The 23,935-nt window shown below is 45.4% G+C and overlaps 1 protein-coding gene across 5 annotated transcripts in view; it reads left to right on the top strand.

Annotated features, from left to right (window-relative positions):
• The window catches only part of ERCC6 (ERCC excision repair 6, chromatin remodeling factor), a 179,547-nt gene extending 173,999 nt beyond the window's left edge, over positions 1-5,548 (top strand). For 2 of the 5 annotated variants that reach the window (XM_077250754.1, XM_077250753.1), the window contains exon 21: positions 4,476-5,544. In XM_077250754.1, coding sequence (XP_077106869.1) covers positions 4,476-4,895 — 420 coding nt within the window. In that variant the 3' untranslated portion in view covers positions 4,896-5,544. Of the gene's footprint in view, positions 1-4,475 lie in introns of all 5 variants that reach the window. The other 3 variants (XM_077250751.1, XM_077250752.1, XM_077250755.1) reach the window with 3 other exon arrangements.
• Positions 5,549-23,935: the final 18,387 nt, after the last annotated feature.

Raw genomic sequence — 23,935 nt, 5'->3', positions numbered from 1 at the left:
TCTCTTTCTTATACATCGGAGACCAGAACTGTACACAGTATTCTAAGTGTGGTCGATCTAGTGACTTGTATAGAGGTAAAATTATGTTCTCCTCATGAGCATCTATACCTCTTTTAATGCATCCCATTATTTTATTTGCCTTTTGTAGCAGCTGCCTGACACTGGCCACTGAATATGAGTTTGTCATCCACCCATACACCCAGGTCTTTTTCATTGACGGTTTTACCCAGTGTTTTACAATTAAGCACATAGTTATACATCTTATTACTTCTGCCCAAGTGCATGACCTTACATTTATCCCCATTAAAGCTCATTTGCCATTTATCAGCCCAAGCTTCTAGTTTACGTAAATCATCCTGTAATATAAAATTGTCCTCCTCTGTATTGATTCCCCTGCAGAGTTTGGTGTCATCTGCAAATATTGAAGTTCTGCTCTGAATGCCCCCTACAAGATCATTAATAAATATGTTAAAAAGAAGAGGTCCCAATACTGACCCCTGTGCTATCCCACTGCTAACCGCGACCCAGTCCGAGTGTGCTCCATTAATAACCATCCTTTGTTTCCTATCCCTGAGCCAGCTCTCAATCCACTTGCACATATTTTCCCCTATCCCCATTGTTCTCATTTTATGTATCAACCTTTTGTGTGGCACCGTATAAAAGTGTTTCTCAACTCCAGTCCTCAAGACCCCACAACAGGTCATGTTTTCAGGATTTCCTTAGTATTGCATAGGCGATGGAATTAATGCTTGAGCAGGTGATGAAATTATCACCTGTGCAATACTAAGGAAATCCTGAAAACATGAACTGTTGTGGGGTCTTGAGGACAGGAGTTGAGAAACACTGGTAAAAAACCTTTGGAAATGTCCATATACACTATGTCCACTGCGTTCCCTTGGTCCAGTCTGGAACTTACCTCTTCATAGAAGCTGATCAGATTTGTCTGACAGGAACAGTCCCTATTAAACCCGTGCTGATATTGGGTCATGAGGTTATTCCTCTTCAGATACTCCAGTATAGCATCCCTTAGAATGCCTTCCAGGATTTTACCCACAGTAGAGGTTAAACTTACTGGCCTATAATTTCCGAGTTCAGTTTTTATCCCCTTTTTGAATATTGGCACCACATTTGCTATACGCCAGTCCTGTGGTACAGACCCTGTTATTATGGAGTCTTTAAAGATTAAAAATAATGGTCTATCAATGACAGTACTTAATTCCTGCAGTACTCGGGGGTGTATCCCATCCGGGCCCGGAGATTTGTCAATTTTAGTGATTTTTAGACGCCACCGTACTTCCTGCTGGGTTAAGCAGGTGACATTTAATGGGGAATTTTTGTTATCACTGATCATATTGTCTGCCATGGAATTTTCTTTTGTAAATACTATTGAAAAAAAGTCATTTAGCATATTGGCTTTTTCCCCATCCTCATCCACCATTTCACCCAGACTATTTTTAAGGGGGCCAACACTATAATTTTTTAGTTTCTTACTATTTACGTAGTTAAAGAATATTTTTGGGATTATTTTTACTCTCTCTGGCAATGAGTCTCTCTGTCTCAATTTTTGCTGCCTTGATTTGCTTTTTACAAAAGTTATTTAATTTTCTGTATTTATTTAATGCCTCCTCACTACCTACTTCCTTTAATTCTCTAAATGCTTTCTTTTTGTCACTTTTTGCGCCCCTTACAGCTCTATTTAGCCATATTGGATTCCTCCTATTTCTAGTATGTTTATTTCCATACAGTATATACTGTGCACAGGTCCTATCCAGGATGCTAATAAACGTCTCCCATTTTCTTTGTGTATTTTTATGTCTCAGGATATCGTCCCAGTTAATTGCACCAAGATCCTCTCTCATTCGTTGGAAATTTGCCCTCCTGAAGTTTAGTGTCCTTTTCACCCCTCTACTACACATCTTATTGAAGGATACATGAAAACTTATTATTTTGTGATCACTATTCCCCAAGTGACCCCCAACCCTTGTATTTGATGTGCGGTCTGGCCTGTTGGTTAATATTAGGTCTAGCAGTGCCCCCCTTCTTGTTGGGTCCTGAACCAGTTGTGAAAGGTAACTGTTTCTCATAGTTGTCAAAAACCGATTACCTTTGCTGGAACTGCAGGTTTCTGTTCCCCAATCTATTTCAGGGTAGTTGAAGTCCCCCATAATAATGACTTCTCATTGAGTCGCAGCTTCATCTATTTGCTTTACGAGGATATTCTCCATTGCTTCCATTATTTTTGGAGATTTATAACAAACCCCTATCAGTAATTTATTATTTTTTCCCCCTCCCCTTATCTCCACCCACAGGGACTCTACATTATCATTAAATTCACCTATATTATCACGCAGGATGGGTTTTAAGGATGATTTTACATATAGACACATACCTCCCCCTCGCTTATCCGTTCAGTCATTTCTAAACAGACTATAGCCCTGTAAGTTAACAGCCCAGTCATGGCTCTCATACAGCCATGTTTCAGATATCCCCACCATGTCATAATTATGCTCCAACAACATTAATTCTAATTCCTCCATTTTGTTGGCGAGGCTTCTGGCATTCGTATACATGCACTTTATGTATCTCTCTGTCCCTCTATTCTTTCTTAAATTATTAACTGATCTAACCCCACCCCCCATGCCACCGCCACCCCAACTTCCTTATTTGTGCCTAGGTCTCTATCTGCCCTATCTTCCCCTCCAATAAAATGGATACCCTACCCCCCCATTCCCTAGTTTAAACACTCCTCCAACCTTCTAACCATTTTCTCCCCCAGCACAGCTGCACCTTCCCCATTGAGATGCAGCCCATCCCTAGCGTAGAGCCTGTAGCCAACTGAGAAGTCGGCCCAGTTCTGCAGGAACCCAAACCCCTCCTTCCTACACCAATTCTTGAGCCACTTATTAACCTCCCTAATCTCCCGTTGCCTCTCTGGCGTGGCACGTGGTACAGGCAGTATTTAGGAAAATACCACGTTGGAGGTCCTTGCTTTCAGCTTGCAGCCTAATTCCCTAAAATCATCTTTAACCCCTTCATGACCCAGCCTATTTTGACCTTAATGACCTGGCCATTTTTTGCAATTCTGACCAGTGTCCCTTTATGACGTAATAACTCAAGAACGCTCAATGGATCCTAGCGATTCTGAGATTGTTTTTTTTTGTGACATATTTAGCTTCATGTTAGTGGTGGTGAATTTAGGTCAATAATTTTTGCGTTTATTTGTGAAAAAAATGGAAATTTGGTGAAAATTTCACAATTTTCAAATTTAGAATTTTTATTCTGTTAAACCAGAGAGTTATGTGACACAAAATAGTTAATAAATAACATTTCCCACATGTCTACTTTACATCAGCACAATTTTGGAAACAACATTTTTTTTGCTAGGAAGTTATAGGGGTTTAAATTTGACCATCGATTTCTCATTTTTACAACAAAATTTACAAAACTAATTTTTTTAGGGACCACCTCACATCTGAAGTCACTTTGAGGGGTCTAATATGGCTGAAAATACCCAAAAGTGACACCATTCTAAAAACTGCACCCCTCAAGGTGCTCAAAACTACATTCAAGAAGTTTATTAACCCTTCAGGTGTTTCACAGCAGCAGATGCAACATGTAAGGAAAAAAATTAACGTTTAACTTTTTAGTCACAAAAATGACCTATTAGAGAGATACCAGTAAAATAAAAATATCCAACTATTTAGAATCACTCATGCACAAATTATATAAAGAGGAGAACCAAGAGTTTACTAAATATACCATTTATTACATCCAAAAGATTTATACATAATAAAAATGGATATTGTATATCAAATACATGTTAAGTGAACTACCCAGGTGAGTAAAATTGACCAAAGGTCCACAGAGGATAACCAAATATAATGAAACAGGCTATTGCAATACACAGATAAAGGGTAGCGACTCAATGTGATATCTATCATAGAAGACTATCATATTACAGCTCAGTGCTCGTTCAATGGGCCGCCCACCATACTACTCTGCTTATATTAAATACACCAGCCTATTTTCATGTCAAAAGTTAGTAGTAATTACCCATTATTGGTTTCCAACTCCTGTGAGGACCTCGATCACCCCAACGCGCTTTTCGCGTGCTTATGACAGCCTCGCTTCCTCGGGGCTGAAAAAAAATTTCCGCCTGCCCAGGTAAGTATAATCTAACCTCTTTTTCTCATCTTTCAGGATACATCGGGGTCTTATCTACAGCATTCCAGAATGCTGTAGATAGACCCCTGATGCCGGTGGGCTTAGCTCAACTTCCATTTTGGGGGTGACAGGTTCCCTTTAATTATGGTTAACCATATAAGGAGGTGAGCAGACTACCACAGTGAAATGGTGAGGCATTCTGTATTTTATGGAGTTAATTTGTAAGATTAAGTAAAAAAAAATCCTGAAAAATGAACATCCTATGTTCCTGTTTGTATTTAATTTTCTGCTATTTCTTTGATGTTTTTCAGGATATAAAGACCATTAGACAAGAACAGTGCAAGACCGTTACCTCCTCTCACTTCAATGGAGAGTCTAAAGCCTCTGACTCAAGTTGTTCTGCCCCCTCTTCATCCAATTTGCTTGCTCGTATGAAGGAAAGAAATAATTTAATTCTTCCTTCCAGAGAAGAAAGTGAGATAGGAAGTTGCCTTACGACAGCAGCACACCCTACTGAGCATGATGACCTCTTAGCAGATATGAGAAACTTTATAGCATTCCAAGCACAGCAGGATGGAGAAGCCACCACCCAAGAGGTGCTCCAGGAGTTCGAGGATAAGCTGTCCCCCTCACAGTCCTGCGTTTTCCGTGAACTCCTGCGTAAACTGTGCACTTTTCATAGAAAGCCTGATGGTGACGGAGTATGGAGACTCCGACCTGAGTTCCATTGAATTCTTCTGCCTTCTGAGTGCAATCCTTTGTGACTTACATAGTTGTGCTACTAAGTGCTCAGACAACTCCTTGTATTCCTCAGGACACATCTTAAACATTTGAAATTTGTGATATGTTTTAAAAAGAAAACTGTCCATTTGGTGCATTGTTTTATATGTTGGAAATGGTTTTCCTCTCACATATAGGAATGATTTGGGAAAGCGGCTGTCTGAGAAGTTTCACTTCACAACAAACTGACAGAACTCAAAAAAAAAATATATATATATATATAAGACCATTAAAACCTCTGAAAGGTAGATTCAAGTCCAGATCATGAACAGTATATATCAGAAACTTTGTTTTTGCAAAACATATGTACCGTATTTTACGCTTTGTAAGACGCTCCGGATTATAAGACGCACCCCAAATTTTGAGGAGAAAAATAGGAAAAAACTTTTTTTAATAAATTGGTGGGGCGTCTTATAATCCATGCGTCTTATTACTTACCAGGGGTTGTGGCTGTGGTGGATCAGGGTCCCAGGGTCGTTGCTGGAGGCAGGAGTGGAGCATTGCTGCAGGCTGGGATGAGGGGGTCTGCAGGGGGCTCCTGTGCTGCAGGCTGGGATGAGGGGTCTGCAGGGGGGCTCCTGTGCTGCAGGCTGGGATGAGGGGTCTGCAGGGGGCTCCTGTGTTGCAGGGCTGTGTCCGATGCTGCAGGGCTGTCTCCGGTGCTGCGGGGGGCTCTGGCGACATTTTGTGAAAGGCCAGAGCCCCCGGCAGTTCGTCCATGCATTCCTGTATGACTGACTCTGGGAAAATGGCCGCCGGAATCTCGAGAGATGAGATCTCAGCGCTGAAATCTCATCTCCCGAGATTCCGGCGGCCATTTTCCCGGAGTCAGCCATACTGGAACTAACTCCAGGAAAATGGCCGCCGGAATCTCGAGAGATGAGATCTCAGCACTGAAATCTCATCTCCCGAGATTCCGGCGGCCATTTTCCCGGAATTAGTCATACTGGAACGCATGGACGAACTGCCGGGGGGCTCTGGTCTTTCACAAAATGTCGCCAGAGCCCCCCGCAGCATCGGAGCCTCCAGCATCACCCGGGGAAGCAGCGGACAACCCCGGCAGCGGCGGCGGTAGCGGTGGCGGACACCCCCCTGTAATGGTAAGCGGTATATCCTCTTTGTTAGACGCACCCACATTTCCCCCCACAAATTTTGGGGAAATAAAGTGCGTCTTACAAAGCGTAAAATACGGTATAAGGGCTGAGAAAGGACTTAGAACCGGCTAGTGAACACGCAGCCATGGGGGACTACATGAATGTAATGTCCGGCTCAAAGAAAAGGCAGATCACACCTTTATTTGCACTGTGTGCAAAAAAATGAAACAAAAACCTAAAGAAATGAACTGGGATGCAAGTTGGTGTGCATGCATATAAGCAAATACCTTGCAGTAAATACACAGGGTAAAAGCCACCCTACCATGTCAAGGTCACCCTATTTGGGATGATTCTAAGCTCTAATATTAAAACCTTACCATTTGTCAAGTGACATATATGTGGATGAGGACTGAGAAGGACTGAGCGCAACTAGTGGACACGCAGACATGGGGAACTACATGAACTTAATGTGCAGTTCAATGTGGCCTGCCTTTTCTTTGAGCTGGACATTACATTCATGTAGTTCCCCATGGCTGCATTGACCACTAGCCGGGTCTCAGTCTTTATCCACACATACGTCACTTGAAAAATGGTAAGGCTTTAATATTAGAGGTTAGTACCATCCCAAGTAGGGTCACCTTGATATGGTGGGATGGCTTTTACATTTTTTCCATCAAAATTATGTTCACTAAGCACCCTATATTATTTCCATGTGCTATTGTGGCTTACCATATTTACTGCCAGGTATTTCTTATTCTGTTTTTATCTTGAGTTTTGTCTGTTTAGTCGCCGTGTGAACATGCGCTTACATGTTGCATGCATACCAACTTATATTCCAGTTAGTTTCTTTATGTTTACTGTGTTTTTGCAGCCAGGTATATTTTACTCAGAAACACGGTTTTACTCTTTTTTTTTTTTTTTATATCCTCTTCAATCTTTCAATTCAAGAGCTGCATCAAACTGCAGGTATGAAAAGTAATAGCAATATATCTTTTTCTATATGCTCCTAGTATCAGTCGGAGAGACAGCTTGCTGACATATAAGTGAGGCTGGATCTTAGAGCTGTTGTCTACTTCTGACTGCTGCTGTGCAGAGTCACTGTAGAGAACTGACCCTGTCATTTTAATGTAATGTATCATTTGCCAAGCGTGAAGTACAATCATATATTGTAGTACAAGCCATATTAAGTTATTTGTAATGTGAGGGAAATCTCTTGCTGTTCCTATAAGGACTTTTTGCAATAATGCATATCTGCCTCATTAGCTGCTTAAAGGGAGCCTGTCACCCCCAAAATCGAAGATGAGCTAAGCCCACCAGCATCAGGGGCTTATCTACAGCATTCTGTAGATAAGCCCCTGATGTAACCTGAAAGATGAGAAAAAGAGGTTAGATTATACTCACCCAGGGCCGGTCCCGCTGTGGGTGGGCATCGTGGTCCGGTCCGGGGCCTCCCATCTTCTTACGATGACGTCCTCTTCTTGTATTCATGCTGCGGCTCCGGCATACTTTGTCTGCCCTGTTGAGGGCAGAGCAAAGTACTGCAGTGCGCTGGCGCTGGGAAAGGTCAGAGAGTCCCGGCGCCTGTGCACTGTGCAGAACTTTGCTCTACCCTCAACAGGGCAGACAAAGTATGCCGGAGCCGCAGCATGAATACAAGAAGAGGACGTCATCCTATGAAGATGGGAGGACCGGACCGTGACGCCGATCGGACCGCCCAGGTGAGTATAATCTAACCTCTTTTTCTCATCTTTCAGGATACATCGGGGGCTTATCTACAACATTACAGAATGCTGTAGATAAGCCCCTGATGCTGGTGAGCTTAGCTCATCTTTGATTTTGGGGGTGACAGGTTCGCTTTAAAGAAAATTACACATTGTAATTTAATTAATACAATACAAACCTGATGAGAACCGGATATAATCTGTGGGTGCATTTACTTTGCTACTATTGAATAGATAAAATTTAACTATTTAATATCTATCTCATTAATGCAGAAAACAATATTTGCTTAATAATTTTTCTTGTTATAGCATCAACATATTCCACAGCACTCTATAGAGTGGACTTATATAAACAATAGAGACATAACCAAGTAAACCCATAATTCAGTAGATACCAAGAGGAGTGAGGCACCTGCTCACAAGCTTACAATCTCTGAGGAAATGGGGGAGACACGAAAGGTAAATGATAAAAAGTGCTTGTATTGTACAGTCCTGAGCCCGCACTTTTATATAGATCAGCGACTCAACGATCAGAATCGCCACCCACCCGCGGCTGTTAACCATTAAATGCTGCTATCAATTTCTAAGAGTGGCATTTAGCTTCCGACAAACGTGCCGGAAATCTCGCCCACCGGTAACATCCGCGGGTGACCGATGGGTCGGCATGACAACCAGAGGTCTCTGCCAGATTGTTATAAGCAATTCTGCCCAGTGCTCATAGCAAGTGAGGAATTCTGCTATATGCAGGCGATGTGATCCTGTATGCCTGTATATAGCAGAGCTGATTGGACTATGGCAGCTTCTAGTCTCCTATGGAGACTATTGAAGCATGCTAAAAGTAAAAAAACAAATAAGTTTATAAAAATATAAAAAACATGTATAAAAGTTCAAATCACCCCCCTTTCGCCCCATTCAAATTAAAACAATGAAAAAAATCACATATTGGTATCACCGTGTTCAGAATCGCCCGATGTATCAATATAAAAAAAAATTAACCCGATTGTTAAAACAGTATAACGAGAAAAAAGTCAAGTTTTTTTGGTCGCCACAACATTGCATTAAAATGCAATAACAGACGACTAAAAGATTGTATCTACACCAAAATAGTATTAATAAAAACGTCAGCTCAGCATGCAAAAAAATAAGCCCTCACCCAACCCAAATTCACTAAAAATGGAGACACTACAGATATCTGGAAATGGTGCAATTTTTTTTTATTTTTTTTTAACAAACTTTGGAATTTTTTTCACCACCTAGAACCTAGACATGTTTGATGTCTATGAACTCATGATGACCTGGAGAATCATAATGGCAGGTCAGTTTTAGCATTTAGTTAACGTGGTAAAAAAAACAAAAAACTGTTGATTGCACTTATTTTTGCAATTTCACTGCGCTTGGAATATTTTTCCTGTTTTCCAGAACACGATATGAACAACTTGTCCTGCAAAAAGCAAGCCCTCACATGGCCATTTTGACCGAAAAATAAAAAAGTTATGGCTATGGGAAGAAGGGGAGCAAAAAACGAAAATGCAAAAATGAAAATACCTCCGGGGGTTAATATAGGTTATTCACATAATGATGCATGAACCGGTCACCAGCCAGTATGTGTACAAGTTCACATACTAAGTGCATGGAGGGGTGGTAAGCAAATACTACCAGGGACCATATTTAGGAAAAAAGTTTGGAAGGGCAGAGCTGGAATAGGTAAATAAATGAGGTGAGGTGAGGCAATTGGCCAGGCTGAAGAAGTGCATTTTAAGGGCATGGTTAAAACTCTGGGTATTTGGAATAAATTGAATTGTCCTGGTTGGTGCATTCCAGAGAAGTGGTGCAGCTCGCGGGAAGTCTTGGAGATCTAAGTGGGATGTTCGGATGATTGAGGATGTTAGTCTTGAGCTTCCCTCATAGGAGCTGATAAATTTCGCCGACAGAGCATGTTTTCACATTTCCACCCCCGGAGCATGTTTCCATATATTCCCCACAAAAGCTGATAAATTTCACCCTCAGAGCATGGGGCAATGTAGCCCCACAGGCAGGTTTGCAAAGAACGCATAGAAGCTTTTGCCACAGCCTGAGGTGTATCTAGGTTTACTGGCACCCGAGGCAAGAATTCAATTTGGTGCCCGCAACTCCCCAAGCACATATGCTTAGTGAAAAACTGAGAGAAGTAGGAAGAAAAGCTTGTTGTCATGTGAGCGTAAGTATGAAAATCACATATGAGGGAAGCGGCCATTTGATGACTTCTAAATCCTGACAGTAAGGATTGACTACAGGGCTTCATTTTATAATTGAAGGGCCACTGTCACCCCCTCCAGCCATTATAAACTAAAAGAGCCACCTTGTGCATCCAGTAATGCTGCAGTCTAACAAGGTGGCTCTTTTCGTTTTTGTTTGTTATTCCCACAATAAATGTATTTATAATTTAGCTGAAATACCTATCTTTGTACCTGGAGGCGGGTCTGAAGCCTCCTCTTAGAAGCGCCCAACTGCCGTCAGTCATCTCTTGTGTTGATTTTCGCCGCCCCCTCAGTGCTGTTATTGTGTGAAATCCGGCGCCTGCGCTCTGCTCTTCTGCCTTGCGCAGGTGCATAGAGCATTTGCCGTCCTAGCGCTGGTGCCGGGTTCCGTTCTGCACCTGTGCGGCCAGCCTGTTACTGAATCCCCGCCCCGCACTGTGTTATGCATTATGCACAGTGCGAGGCTGGGATTCTTGGGCATGCGCACTGCGCTTGTCAGACGCTCCCCCAGGTCCCCCGCCTTTCAGCGTTGCCGGAATATACAGGACTTTACAGGTATCCTTGCCGGCGTTTGGAACAGCCGCACAGAACAACGCTGGAAGGCGGGGGACCTGGGGGAGCGTCTGACAAGCGCAGTGCGCATGCCCAGGAATCCCAGCCCTGCACTGTGCATAATGCATAACAGTGCGGGGCGGGGATTCAGTAACAGGCTGGCCGCACAGGCGCAGAACGGAACCCGGCACCAGCGCTAGGACGGCAAATGCCCTATGCGCCTGCGCAAGGCAGAAGAGCAGAGTGCAGGGGCCGGATTTCACACAACAGCGCTGAGGGGGCGGCGAAAATCAACACAAGAGATGACTGACGGCAGTTGGGCGCTTCTAAGAGGAGGCTTCAGACCCGCCTCCAGGTACAAAGATAGGTATTTCAGCTAAATTATAAATACATTTATTGTGGGAATAACAAACAAAAACTAAAAGAGCCACCTTGTTACACTGCAGCATTACTGATGCACAAGGTGGCTCTTTTAGTTTATAACGGCTGGAGGGGGTGACAGTGGCCCTTTAAATGCCTCGTCAAGGTTTGAGATGAAAGTCTGCAGTCACTATAAGTGGCTGCAGGCTTGTGAATTCTCAGCGCATGCACTACACACTTTTAGGATTCTCCCATGCATAATTATGAGATTTATATACTTCTGGCTACATTTCGACTAGACGTGTCCGACATTGCTCCGACTGTAAGAGTTCAGAAGTCTGCAGTCACATAGAATGAACGCCTCACAAACTTGAACAACCCATTTAATGCTCCCAGTCCCAACATAAATAAAAATAACAGAATTAGTATCACAAAAACATTTACATACAGGTATCTGATAGATGACATTGTCTCTGGAGCCGTTCTCTTTTCTCCTTCATCTTCTCCTGACGCCATGATAACTTTTCTGCTCCACAGCCTGTCTCCATAGCCATAGACTTTCATCTTCTCTGAACTTCTGCAGCACATCTCCATACGATGTCCTTAAAGGGAACCTATCAGCAGATTTTGCCGTTATAAGATGCGGCCACTGCCTTTCAGGGCTTATCTACAAAATTCTATAATGCTGTAGATAAGCCCCCAGTTCGACCTGCAAGTGAAGAAAAATAAGTTATATTATACTCACCCTGAGGTGGTCCGGGTCCGGCACCTCCCCATCTTGCGACGCCGCCCTGCTTCCTCGCTCCCCGGCATCCATGCCCTGTTGAGGGCAGAGTAAAGTGCCGCAGTGTGCAGGCACTGGGAAAGGTCAGAGAGGCCCAGCACCTGCACACTGCAAAACTTTACTCTGCCCTCAACAGGGCAGGTAAGTACACCTACGCAGGAGCGCGATGCCGAGGACCATGAAGCAAGCAAGAGGGCGGCGTCGCAAGAAGATGGGAGGTGCCAGACACGAACCTGCGACACCCAACAGACCGGCCCGCCCCCCACCCCCGTGTGAGTATGACATAATTTATTTTTCACTTGCAGGTCGGACCGGGGGCTTATCTACAACATTATAGCATGCTGTAAATAAGCCATGAAAGACAGCGGGCCTCATCCTATAGCGGCAAAATCTGCTGACGGGTTCCTTTTAAAGATAGAAGTGTTGTTTCAATATAAAAATATCAAATATTTGCCCTATGCTGAGCCCCTGTACATAATATGATCCTCACGCTGTCCCTCTTATGGTACATGTTCTCCAGACTGCTCCTTTCCATACTGGGCCCCCTCTTCATAATGAGTTCTCCCTATAGGGCCCAGTCTCTAAACTATGCCCCCTCACTGCACTCCCCTCCTTGGTATGCTGTGCCCTTACACTGTTCCCTCATGTTACCCCCTGCACTACTTAGTCTCTATTCTGTGCCCACTCAAGCTTTTCTTCACCTATACGGTCTCCTGACACTATTCCCCTCAATAGTCTCCTTACATGTTTCCCCCTCACTCCTCATACATATACCCTCTCACTTTCCATACAGCCTCCTCACAAATCTCTACGACTTCCCATACTGTCCACACCCATGCCATCGCACTCGCTCCCCATACTGTGTCCGCATACATTTTCCCCTTGCCCCCCCTCCGCACCCATCCTCCATCCATTACCCCAATCTCACCCCTTCCTCCTCTAAAATAAGATGTTCCCCGTATTGCCTGCACCTGTCCCTTCTTTTCTCCCCAAACTCGTGTCCTCAAATCCTCCCCCCATTGCACTAAATCCCTCTATCACCGTCAATCTCCCCCAGGGTGCTTTACACTAAAAAACCCCTACGCAGTAAATACCCCATACACAGAAAATGCCCCCTTCCGTCTTCAATGTCCTTGTCTCCACTACCATAGAGCACTTACCACCAATGCTCTCCGTGACAGCAGCAGCAGCATGATCAAATGACCCGATCATGCCACTGGCGTCGCTCGACCTGGCGGTCAGAGCTTCAATTGTTTGAAAGACTAGAGTACAATTGATCACTCGGAGAACCGCCGACTCATGGTCTGGTGGGTGGCAGAATACCACCGAATTAGGCGACCTTACTATACCCTTCCCTGCTGTCACGATTCTCAGGGAGGTTAACTATCATCCCCACCGCTCACACCAATATGTCATGGACCGGGGTTGTTTGGTTGCCCAGTTATCTATATCCCACTTCTGGTTTGGAACTTGCAGCTCTCTGGTGCCCCCCTTACCTTCAGGTCAGACAGGGTACTGCACCTAGGATAATTAGTCGCCAGAAAGGCTGCCTTACTTTGTACTGGCTAATGGGCATGCTGCAACGAGGTTTGATATAACAACTCCCACTCAGGCGGGAACAATAATTATCAACGCCGTCTGACGCTACAAGGTCTCCCAAATGCACAGAGCAAATCAGCTGCCACCAGCTCCAATTCCTTAATTAATAAGGGGGCTGGAACCAACCCAAATTAGTAGCGTAATTCACTTCAGAGGACGTGACATTAGGTTATAGAGCAAGGAGAAACGAAGCTAGTAATTTTATATATTTTACTCCAAAAAGGTAGGCAGTGTTTACAAAAGGGTAAAAGGATATTATAAGACAAGTATCTTATGTACAGTACAATTACGAATAAAAAGGGATCGACAGAAGAAAATCGACTTACGGTTCTTTCATATGATGGCTGACTCTGCTGCGGGGGAGGGGCATATATCCCAGTGCATGACACATCGGACTCTCATCTTGTTCCTTGGACAAAACACTAGTGAAGACAGATGTCTCACTTATCTCCATGCCCAAAACCAAGTCACTCCCCCTGTGATGACCTCACTCAGACTCTGAATATTCCCCTTAACATTGTGAAAAGCCATTTTTACACACATTTTGGCGTATGAACCTCGTAGCAGAAAGACAAAGTTATCACTATGCTCAGCAAGTCCTGAAGGTTCATTTTAAGTGGAAACATCTTGACTAGGAGCCCGAGTTAGGCAGTAGTGCATTTCTCACTTTCGGCTAAGCACTGGGCTCCCCAAACCCACCAGATAGGAGTCTGGTCCCTGCGGTTTCGGAAATATGAACAGCCTATTTCTGTGACTATCCTGTTTTGGTATATTTGGTCTTAAAGGACCACTGAAGCTACACAAAGGAATTGCCGTGCTTTGCTACTCTTTACGTTTGGCTTCACAGTTGCAAACAGACATTCCTGAGGGAGGGGGAAACAACTGGCTTACAATTTCACTGTGCTGGCAGGCAGAGAAAAGAAGGGGGGTCAAATCTGCAGCTTGTGTCGGTACTCAGCTCCTGGACCTAGCAGAGCTCAGTGTGCATGATCATAGACAATCAAATATATCATATTCCTGACGCCAGCCATCTATGCCTGGGGTTCATGCCTCGGCTGCCCCCTCTTAGGCCGGCGTCACACAGTTTTACAGACGTATGAGAGGCGCAAAAACAACGTATTGCACACGGACCAATGATTCTCTATGGGGCAGCTCCTATCTGCCGTATATTTCTCAGCTGTATTTCTCAGCTGTATTTTACGGGCGTAGAAAATCGCAGCATGCTGCGTTTGTCAGCGTATTGCGCAAACAATCCGCCAATGAAAGTCTATGGGGGCGAGAAAAATACAGATTACACATGGACCATCAGTGTGACTTACACAGCAGTGTTCAATAGAAAAGCCGGTAATTCAGTGCGGTGTACAGTAAAATCACACTGACAGGTTAGAATAGAATAGATAAAATAAATGTCTACACATAGTATAGGTAGATATATATGGGAATTTTTCTGAATATTTTCTCACGCTCGAGTTCATATTAGGTTATGCCAGCAGGGGGCGCAGCACCGCAAGTCTAGGTAGCTACATTCCCCCTGCTTCCCATTCATTCCCCAGTTTTTACAGGCAGGGGCGGCTGCATTAGCAGGCTCCTGCTTGTAAAATTATTTAACCCCTTCAGATGGATTTACAGCGTGGGACATGACTAACGGCGGAAAGGTATGGGATATTGTTGTTTTTTATTTTTACGTTTTTACAGAACTAGGGTCGTCATTTGGATTTAGAGTATAATAAACTATTACAACACCCTGTGTATTTCAATAAAATACTTTTTTTCCTAATGTGTGTGTTTTATTAACCCTTTACTACTATTGGATTAATAATGGATAGGTGTCTTATTGACACCTCTCCATTATTAACCAGGCTTAATGTCACCTTACATAGCAGGTTGCATTAACCCTTTATTACCCCATATCCCACCTCTACTCGGGAGTGGGAGGAGAGAGGCTACGTGCCAGAATAGGCACATCTTACAGATGCGCCTTTTCTGGGGTGTGGCTGTGGGCAGATGTTTTTAGCCGGGGGGGGGGGGGGGCAATAACCATGGTCCCTCTCTAGGCCATTAATATCTGCCCTCAGTCACTGGCTTTCCCACTCTGGCGGAGAAAATTGAACGGGAGCCCACACCAGTTTTGTCCGTGAGTTAACCCTTTAATGTAACAGCCCCCAAATTTTGCACACACTCTACTAACATTATTAGTGAGGAATATGTAAAAATATAAGGGATATGAAATGGTTTACTGTATGTAAACCATGTCTCATATCCTGTCGGGTTTGGGAAGGAGATGGCAAAAGCCGGCAATTGAATTATTATATAGACTGTATATTTGTTTTTACGAATATTTGAGCCCATGGATCCATTCTATGTCCATTTTGCAAGCCAGCGAGAAAATCTCGCTGTACGGATTACATACGGAGGTTTACATGCACAAAATACGCAGCCACGCCCTGCCTACGGATGACATAGGGATCACTGTTTTGGGATCATTTTTGCCTATTGCGGATGTAAAATACGGACCGTATTTCCCTACGCCTAGTGTGACGCCGGCCTTAGATGCACCTCTGGCCACAGTATTCCCACAGATGGGGCTGTAGAGTACACACGAGTAACGGAGAATAGGTTCTATTCCAGAGAGGCAGCCTGATGAACAGGCACCATATCCAAGGAAGGCAGCAGTCAAGCAAATTAACCATTTCCCTGACAGCAGTTGATGTAGAGAGACAAAATAGCCATCCATGACAATTCGGAAGCTTTGTACTTGGAATGAGTAGTTGAATCCTTTAATGAGGATTCATTTTTAGGCCCACTACTTGTACAGACACGGCTGCAGAGTGACACGAACCCCACAGAAGCAAACAAATTTAACGCACAGAGCATTTTTTCACATTTCCCCCCATTGAAGCTGATTTGGTAAATTCAAAAAAGTTCATTTTTTTCTCATTAATGTACACTCTTCACCCCATCTTGAAAAACTGAACTATCAGTGGTCATAAGTAGGGTTGAGCGACTTTCATTTTTTTAAGATCGAGTCGGGTTTTGTGAAACCCGACTTTGTCCAGAGTCGAGTCGAGTGCAGTCGGCCGATTATCGCTAAAAGTCGGGGATCGACCGAAACACGAAACCCAATGCAAGTCAATGGGGAAGCATAGTCGGCAGTGAGTGGAGGCCAGGAAAACACCTACAGTGCCCATTTTAATGCCAAAAACATCCATTCTTGTTTCTGAAGCTTGTCAATCTTAATTAACTTTATAATAATAGTTGGGCATTGGAACTTGGGGGTCATTTGGCAAAAGTTGTGGGGGGTAGGGCTGGTTCAAGGTTTTAGTGGGCCCAGGAAACGTGGACTACGTCACGGCGGTGGAGCAGGGAGAGGTAAGTATTTCAACGTTGCAAGTGCTGTGATCCTGAGCAAGCAGTGGGGGCCCACTCATTCGCACTGGCACAGGGCCCCTCAAAGTACAGCGGTGTGTTTGCACAGCGGGGGCGCCTCCCACCAGCAGCGACACTTTTGCGTACTCTGAGGGGCCCTGTGCCAGTGACGTCGCCAACGAGTATGCCCCCCCCACCTGATGAAGGAACCTGCACTTTCATCTGCACCTTCCTCTTTGTCCCTGTGTAAGGTGGTATAACATGCGGGAAGGGGAACCTTACTTTCAGCAGGGTCAGATTCTGGCTCTGTAGAGTGCAAGGGGAATGTAGTGGTCTAGGTCAATGTACCAGCAGACTCATCTAGCAGTGGCTGGGCAATGGGCAGGATGAGGAGGAAACAGATATAGGGCCAAAGAATAAACTAGGCTAAATGCAGTTCAAAATTGGTAACAGGACTAAACAGGCGGCATTGCTTTGTTCAGTGGAGTAGTAAACCTAGGAGCAGCAGACACTGTTTTAAGGGCCCAACCACACTAGGCCAAATGCAGTTTAATATCTGCTACTGTAGGCCAAAAGCCAGAAGGTTGAAGCTCAGCTTTATTCAGTTGAGGAAAAACACCAGGGAGGGGCAGACACCGTTAGTAGGCCGTAACCAAAGTTGAAGGCCAAATGCAGTTTAATATCTGATACTATAGGCCGAAAGCCAGAAGGTTGAAGCTCAGCTTTATTCAGTTGAGGAAAAACACCAGGGAGGGGCAGACACCGTTAGTAGGCCCTAACCACCAATTTTTTAAAAAACAGCATTTAATGAGAGCCAGAAGGTTGAAGCTCAGCTTTATTCAGTTGAGGAAAAACACCAGGGAGGGGCAGACACCGTTAGTAGGCCGTAACCAAAGTTGAAGGCCAAATGCAGTTTAATATCTGATACTATAGGCCGAAAGCCAGAAGGTTGAAGCTCAGCTTTATTCAGTTGAGGAAAAACACCAGGGAGGGGCAGACACCGTTAGTAGGCCGTAACCAAAGTTGAAGGCCAAATGCAGTTTAATATCTGATACTATAGTCCGAAAGCCAGAAGGTTGAAGCTCAGCTTTATTCAGTTGAGGAAAAACACCAGGGAGGGGCAGACACCGTTAGTAGGCCCTAACCACCAATTTTTTTAAAAAACAGCACTTAATGAGAGCCAGAAGGTTGAAGCTCAGCTTTATTCAGTTGAGGGAAAACACCAGGGAGGGGCAGACACCGTTAGTAGGCCCCAACCACCAATTTTTGGTTAAAAAAGCACTTAATGAGAGCCTGAAGGTTGAAGCTCAGATTTAGACAGTGGAGGACAATTTGAATTAGGGACTGCAGACAGACTTAGTAGGCTGTCCCCTGTGGACCATGCATCCACCACATTAACCCATTGCGCCGTAATGGACACGTAACCTTCCGTGGCCATGCCTACAGGTCCATGCGTCTGTTGTCAGGTGCACCTTTGTACTCACAGATTGCCAGAGTGCATGGACAATGCGGTCTTTTACATGCTGGTGGAGGGTTGGGATGGCTTTTCTTGCAAAAGAAGTGTCGACTGGTTAGCTTGTAGCGTGGTACAGCGTAGTCCATCATGGCTTTATTAATATTAAATAAAATATATAAATAGGCTCTATGAACTTTTAAATAGGTTCCAGGGGTACACGGGCAGCATTGGTGTGGTCAGTGGAGGAGTATTGCAAGGAGTGACCGCAGACAGGCTAACGAAGGCCTAAAATAACAAAAAATAGGCTCATGGCAGTTTTAAATAGGTGACATGGATACACAGGCAGCATTGGTGTGGTCAGTGGTGGAGTATTGCAAGGAGTGACCGCAGACAGGCTAACGAAGGCCTAAAATAACAAAAAATAGGCTCATGGCAGTTTTAAATAGGTGACATGGATACACAGGCAGCATTGGTGTGGTCAGTGGAGGAGTATTGCAAGGAGGGACCGCAGACAGGCTAACGAAGGCCTAACATAACAAAAAATAGGCTCATGGCAGTTTTAAATCGGTTACATGGATACACAGGCAGCATTGTGGTCAGCGGAGGAGGATTGCAAGGAGTGTCTGACACAGTTAGTACTCACAAAAAATAAATAGATGTTAATGTCTCGCAAAACAGCAAAAAAAAAGGTGGCATACTTAGGTACAGGGGTGGGCACATCTGCTGAGTTTCTGACAAAGTAATTTGGCAGTAACTTAGTATTTACTGGTGTCAATATAGGACACTGACCCAGACTACTTTAACTAGCATCATAGATGTCAACAAATTGGTATTGTCAGTGCCAGGCATTGAATGATGTCAGCGCATAGACTAAACATTGGTGGAGCTGTGCGAGATAATTTTGCACGTGGTAGAGCACAGTTTGGGGTGGGGGAACTCTCTTGTGGCCGGCGGTACCGTCCCAGGGCCCCTCATGTTACAACGGTGTGTCTGACGTTGGGTGCGCACCACCACCGCCAGAGACACTACATTGTACTATGAGGGACCCAGTGGCAATGCCGTCAACCGAAAGGGGGCACACCCACCTCTTCAGACAAACAGCACTGTAACGGGTGCTTGCGACAAGTGGCGAGACCACGGCCCCGTGGGGGGAGTTTTCCCATTGGGGGAGGTGTAAACATGTCGTATGCTCGACAAACAGCTGCTGCAAATTAAGAGATTGGAACACTCGGTAAGGGCCCCTTCACACTGTGCAATCAAAGTCTGAACGAGCGTTCGATTTGTGACGTTTATCCGTCCTCGTTCCGAGGTTGCAAAGTGTGACATGGCGTTACGATTTGCGACGCAGCCCAGCATCGTACGATGTGAAAGAAAGAGCAGAACTTTCTTTCGTCGTAAATGTCTCGCTGTGGCGGTCGAAATCGTAGTATGTGACGGCGGTCATACGAGCTCGTAATGCGACTACGTGGGTTGGGCTTCCGCATACCTGTCTCCTGATTGGGCGTGACGTTTTAGCACGCCCATGCTGGTAATACGTCACGCTCGGAGTCGTAGGACTATGGCGGTGTGAAGGGTAGCGTACGATTGCGACGCGTGACGTTCACATCGCAACTACGTCAGAAAAAGCGTTAACATCGTAGAGTGTGACCGCTGGCTACGAGCTCGTACTGCGATGTCGAATATGACGCAAATGCGTCGTAATCGTAGCAGAATCGACCAGTGTGAAGGGGCCCTAAGACCAGTCCACAAGCAAGACCTTTTTATAGTAAAGCTAGGTGTCAGCCGGGAAAGGTGGGGCAAAATAATTTGAAATCCAGGAGTGGTTCATTTTAATGAAGGTGAGATCATCCACATTTTGGGTAGCCAGACGAGTCCTTTTTTCGGTTAATATTGAACCAGCAGCACTGAATACTCTTTCTGATAGCACACTAGCTGCTGGGCAAGCAAGCTCCTGCAATGCATATTCTGCCAATTCAGGCCAGGTGTCTAATTTGGATGCCCAGTAATCAAATGGGAATGACGGTTGAGGGAGAACATCGATAAGGGATGAAAAATAGTTAGTAACCATACTGGACAAATGTTGTCTCCTGTCACTTTGAATAGATGCTGCAGTACCTGTCCTGTCTGCGGTCATTGTGAAATCACTCCACAACCTGGTCAGAAAACCCCTCTGTCCAACGCCACTTCTGATCTGTGCACCTCTAACATGTCTGCCCTGTAGCCCCCTGCAGCTTGTGTGAGAACCATCACCGGCGCTGTGTGCTGGGAATGCCTGAATCAAACGGTCTACAAGAGTAGCTTGTTTGGTTGCTAAGATTTGTTCGAGGTTCTCATGTGGCATAATATTTTGCAATTTGCCTTTATAGCGAGGGTCAAGGATGCAGGCCAACCAGTAATCGTCATCGCTCATCATTTTAATAATGCGTGGGTCCTTTTTGAGGATACGTAAGGCATAATCCGCCATGTGGGCCAAAGTTCCAGTTGGCAAATCTGCGGTTGTGCTGGTTTGAGGGGCAGTTACAGGCAAATCTACGTCACTTGTCTCCCTTACAAAAACAGAACCCGGCCTTGCAACGCCACTAATTTCTGTTGGCCCAGGAGAAGCTTCCTCATTAAAAAAAGTACTCATCCCCATCATCCTCCTCGTCCTCCTCCTCCTCTTCGCCCGCTACCGCGTCCTCTACACGGCCCTGACCAGACAATGGCTGACTGTCATCAAGGCTTTCCTCTTCCTCGGCTGCAGACGCCTGCTCCTTTATGTGCGTCAAACTTTGCATCAGCAGACGCATTAGGGGGATGCTCATGCTTATTATGGCGTTGTCTGCACTAACCAGCCGTGTGCATTCCTCAAAACACTGAAGGACTTGACACAGGTCTTGCAGCTTCGACCACTGCACACCTGACAACTCCATGTATGCCATCCAACTGCCTGCCCGTGTATGTGTATCCTCCCACAAAAATATAACAGCACGCCTCTGTTCGCACAGTCTCTGAAGCATGTGCAGTGTGGAGTTCCACCTTGTTGCAACGTCGATGATTAGGCGATGCTGGGGAAGGTTCAAAGACCGCTGATAGTTCTGCATACGGCTGGAGTGTACGGGCGAACGGCGGATATGCGAGCAAAGTCTGCGCACTTTGAGGAGCAGGTCGGGTAACCCCAGATAACTTTTCAGGAAGCACTGCACCACCAGGTTTAAGGTGTGAGCCAGGCAAGGAATGTGTTTCAGTTGGGAAAGGGCTATGGCAGCCATGAAATTCCTTCCGTTATCACTCACTACCTTGCCTGCCTCAAGATGTACAGTTCCCAGCCATGACTGAGTTTCTTTCTGCAAGAACTCGGACAGAACTTCCGCGGTGTGTCTGTTGTCGCCCAAACACTTAATTGCCAATACAGCCTGCTGACGCTTGCCACTAGCTGTCCCATAATGGCACACCTGGTGTGCAACAGTGGCAGCTGCGGATGGAGTGGATGTGCGACTGCGGTCTGTGGACAAGCTCTCGCTACTGCAGGAGGAGGAGGGGGGGCGAACGCCTACAGCCAACTCTTTCCTTGACCGTGGGCTAGGCAGAACTGTCCCAATATTGCTGTCCCCTGTGGACCCTGCATCCACCACATTTACCCAGTGTGCCGTGATGGACACATAACGTCCCTGGCCATGCCTACTGGTCCATGCATCTGTTGTCAGGTGCACCTTTGCAGTCACAGACTGCCTGAGTGCATGGACGATGCTGTCTTTAACATGCTGTTGGAGGGCTGGGATGGCTTTTCTAGAAAAGAAGTGCCGACTGGGTAGCTCGTAGCGTGGTACAGCGTAGTCCATCAGCGCTTTGAAAGCTTCGCTTTCAACTAACCGGTAGGGCATCATCTCTAATGAGATTAGTCTAGCAATATGGGCGTTCAAACCCTGTGTACACGGATGCGCGGATGAGTACTTCCTTTTCCTAACAAGAGTCTCATGTAGGGTGAGCTGGACTGGAGAGCTGGAGATCGTGGAACTAGCGGTGGTGCCGGTGGACATGGGTGAGTGACAGAGGGTTGGAGATGTTATTCTTGCCGGTGCCCTACATGCAGTGTTTCCTACTGCAAACCTGGTGATTTCCTGACTGCTTTGGCCTGGCGACGAAAGCTGCACACATACTGCAGGTGGTGCGGGAAATGGTGGGTTTACAGTGAGGGAAGGGATGTAGCGTTGCTGACTAGCTTCATTGGCCGAGGGTGCTGCAACCTTTAGGGATGTTTGGTAGTTAGTCCAGGCTTGCAAATGCATGGTGGATAAATTTCTATGCATGCAACTTGTATGCATGGTAGTTGAACATTTTTGACAGATGACTTTGCGCTGATCATTTGGATGTTGTTTAAAAAAATGCCAGACTGCACTCTTTCTACTATCGGATACCTTTTCAGGCATTGCAGACTGAGCTTCTTTAACCGGATGGCCACGCTGTCCTCCAACAGGTTTTGGTTTTGCCATGCATTTTTGGCCAGATACGGGCCCGGTAGATGGAACCTGTTGTGATGTTGATGCCTGCTGCCGCTCCTCCTCCTCCGCTTCAGAACTACTGCCGCCTGCACCCTGTTCCCCCAATGGCTGCCAATCGGGGTCAACAACTGGGTCATCTATGACCTCCTCTTCTATGTCGTGTGCAACTTCGTCTGTGTCACCGTGTAAGCCAGTGGTATAGCGTTCGTGACGGGGCGCCATAGTCTCCGCTGGGTTTGATTCTGCCTCAGTACACTGCGAGGGCAATGTTCTGGTCTGAGTCAAAGGAACAGCATAGTAATCTGGCTGTAGCTGTGCATCTGTGCACTCCATGTCCGATTCAACTTCTAATGGGCATGGCCTGTTAACTGTTTCACTGTCTAACCCAGGAACGGTATGTGTAAAGAGCTCCATGGAGTAACCTGTTGTGTCGACTGACTCATCCTTCACTGTTGTTCTGGGTGAAGGACACAAGGAAGCGATTTGTTCCCGACCGGGAGCATCCACTGACGATGCACTGCTCTGACATTTGGCACTTTCCGAGGAGGAGGCGAAAGAGCTAGAGGCAGAGTCAGCTATGAAAGCCAATACTTGTTCCTCCTGCTCCGGCTTCAAAAGTGGTTTTCCTACTCCCAGAAAAGAGAGCGTTCGAGGCCTTGTGTAGCCAGACAACGAACCTGTTTCAACAACTCGAGACTTAGGTGCTGTACTGCTTTTACCACGACCACCTGATGCTCCACCACCACTACCATCATTACCAGCTGACAATGACCGCCCACGGCCACGACCTCTTCCACTAGACTTCCTCATTGTTTGCAAAACGTAACAAAAGTAACGGTATTTATTACTGTAAAACAACTTATAAGGTGAACTCAAACTTCTGTAGGATTTATATATACCTTTATAGGTGCCTGACACTGAAAGGAAAATCAGGCCCAATGTTACACACTAGGTTTTCTGTGCCCCAATAATTTGAGACAGATGGCACACACAGGACCAGCACTCAAGCAGAAATGTCAATCTTAATCTCCCACTATTTTTTTTTTTTTGAAAAGGGAGAATTTACCCCCCCCCCAAAAAAAAAATGGGCAAGTATTACACAGTGGTTTTCGGTGGCACACAATGAGAGACAGATGCCACACACAGCAATGGCACAGAGGCAGACTTGCCAATATTTATCTCCCACTAATTATTTTTTTTTTAAAAGGGAGAATTTACCCCCCCCCCAAAAAAAATGGCCAAGTATTACACAGTGGTTTTCGGTGGCACACAATGAGAGACAGATGCCACACACAGCAATGACACAGAGGCAGACTTGCCAATATTTATCTCCCACTAATT

The sequence above is a fragment of the Ranitomeya variabilis genome, chromosome 4 (genome assembly GCF_051348905.1).
Source record: "Ranitomeya variabilis isolate aRanVar5 chromosome 4, aRanVar5.hap1, whole genome shotgun sequence".
NCBI lineage: Eukaryota > Metazoa > Chordata > Amphibia > Anura > Dendrobatidae > Ranitomeya > Ranitomeya variabilis.
Note: the sequence above shows the minus strand (reverse complement) of the source record. Positions and strands in the feature narration are given on the sequence as shown.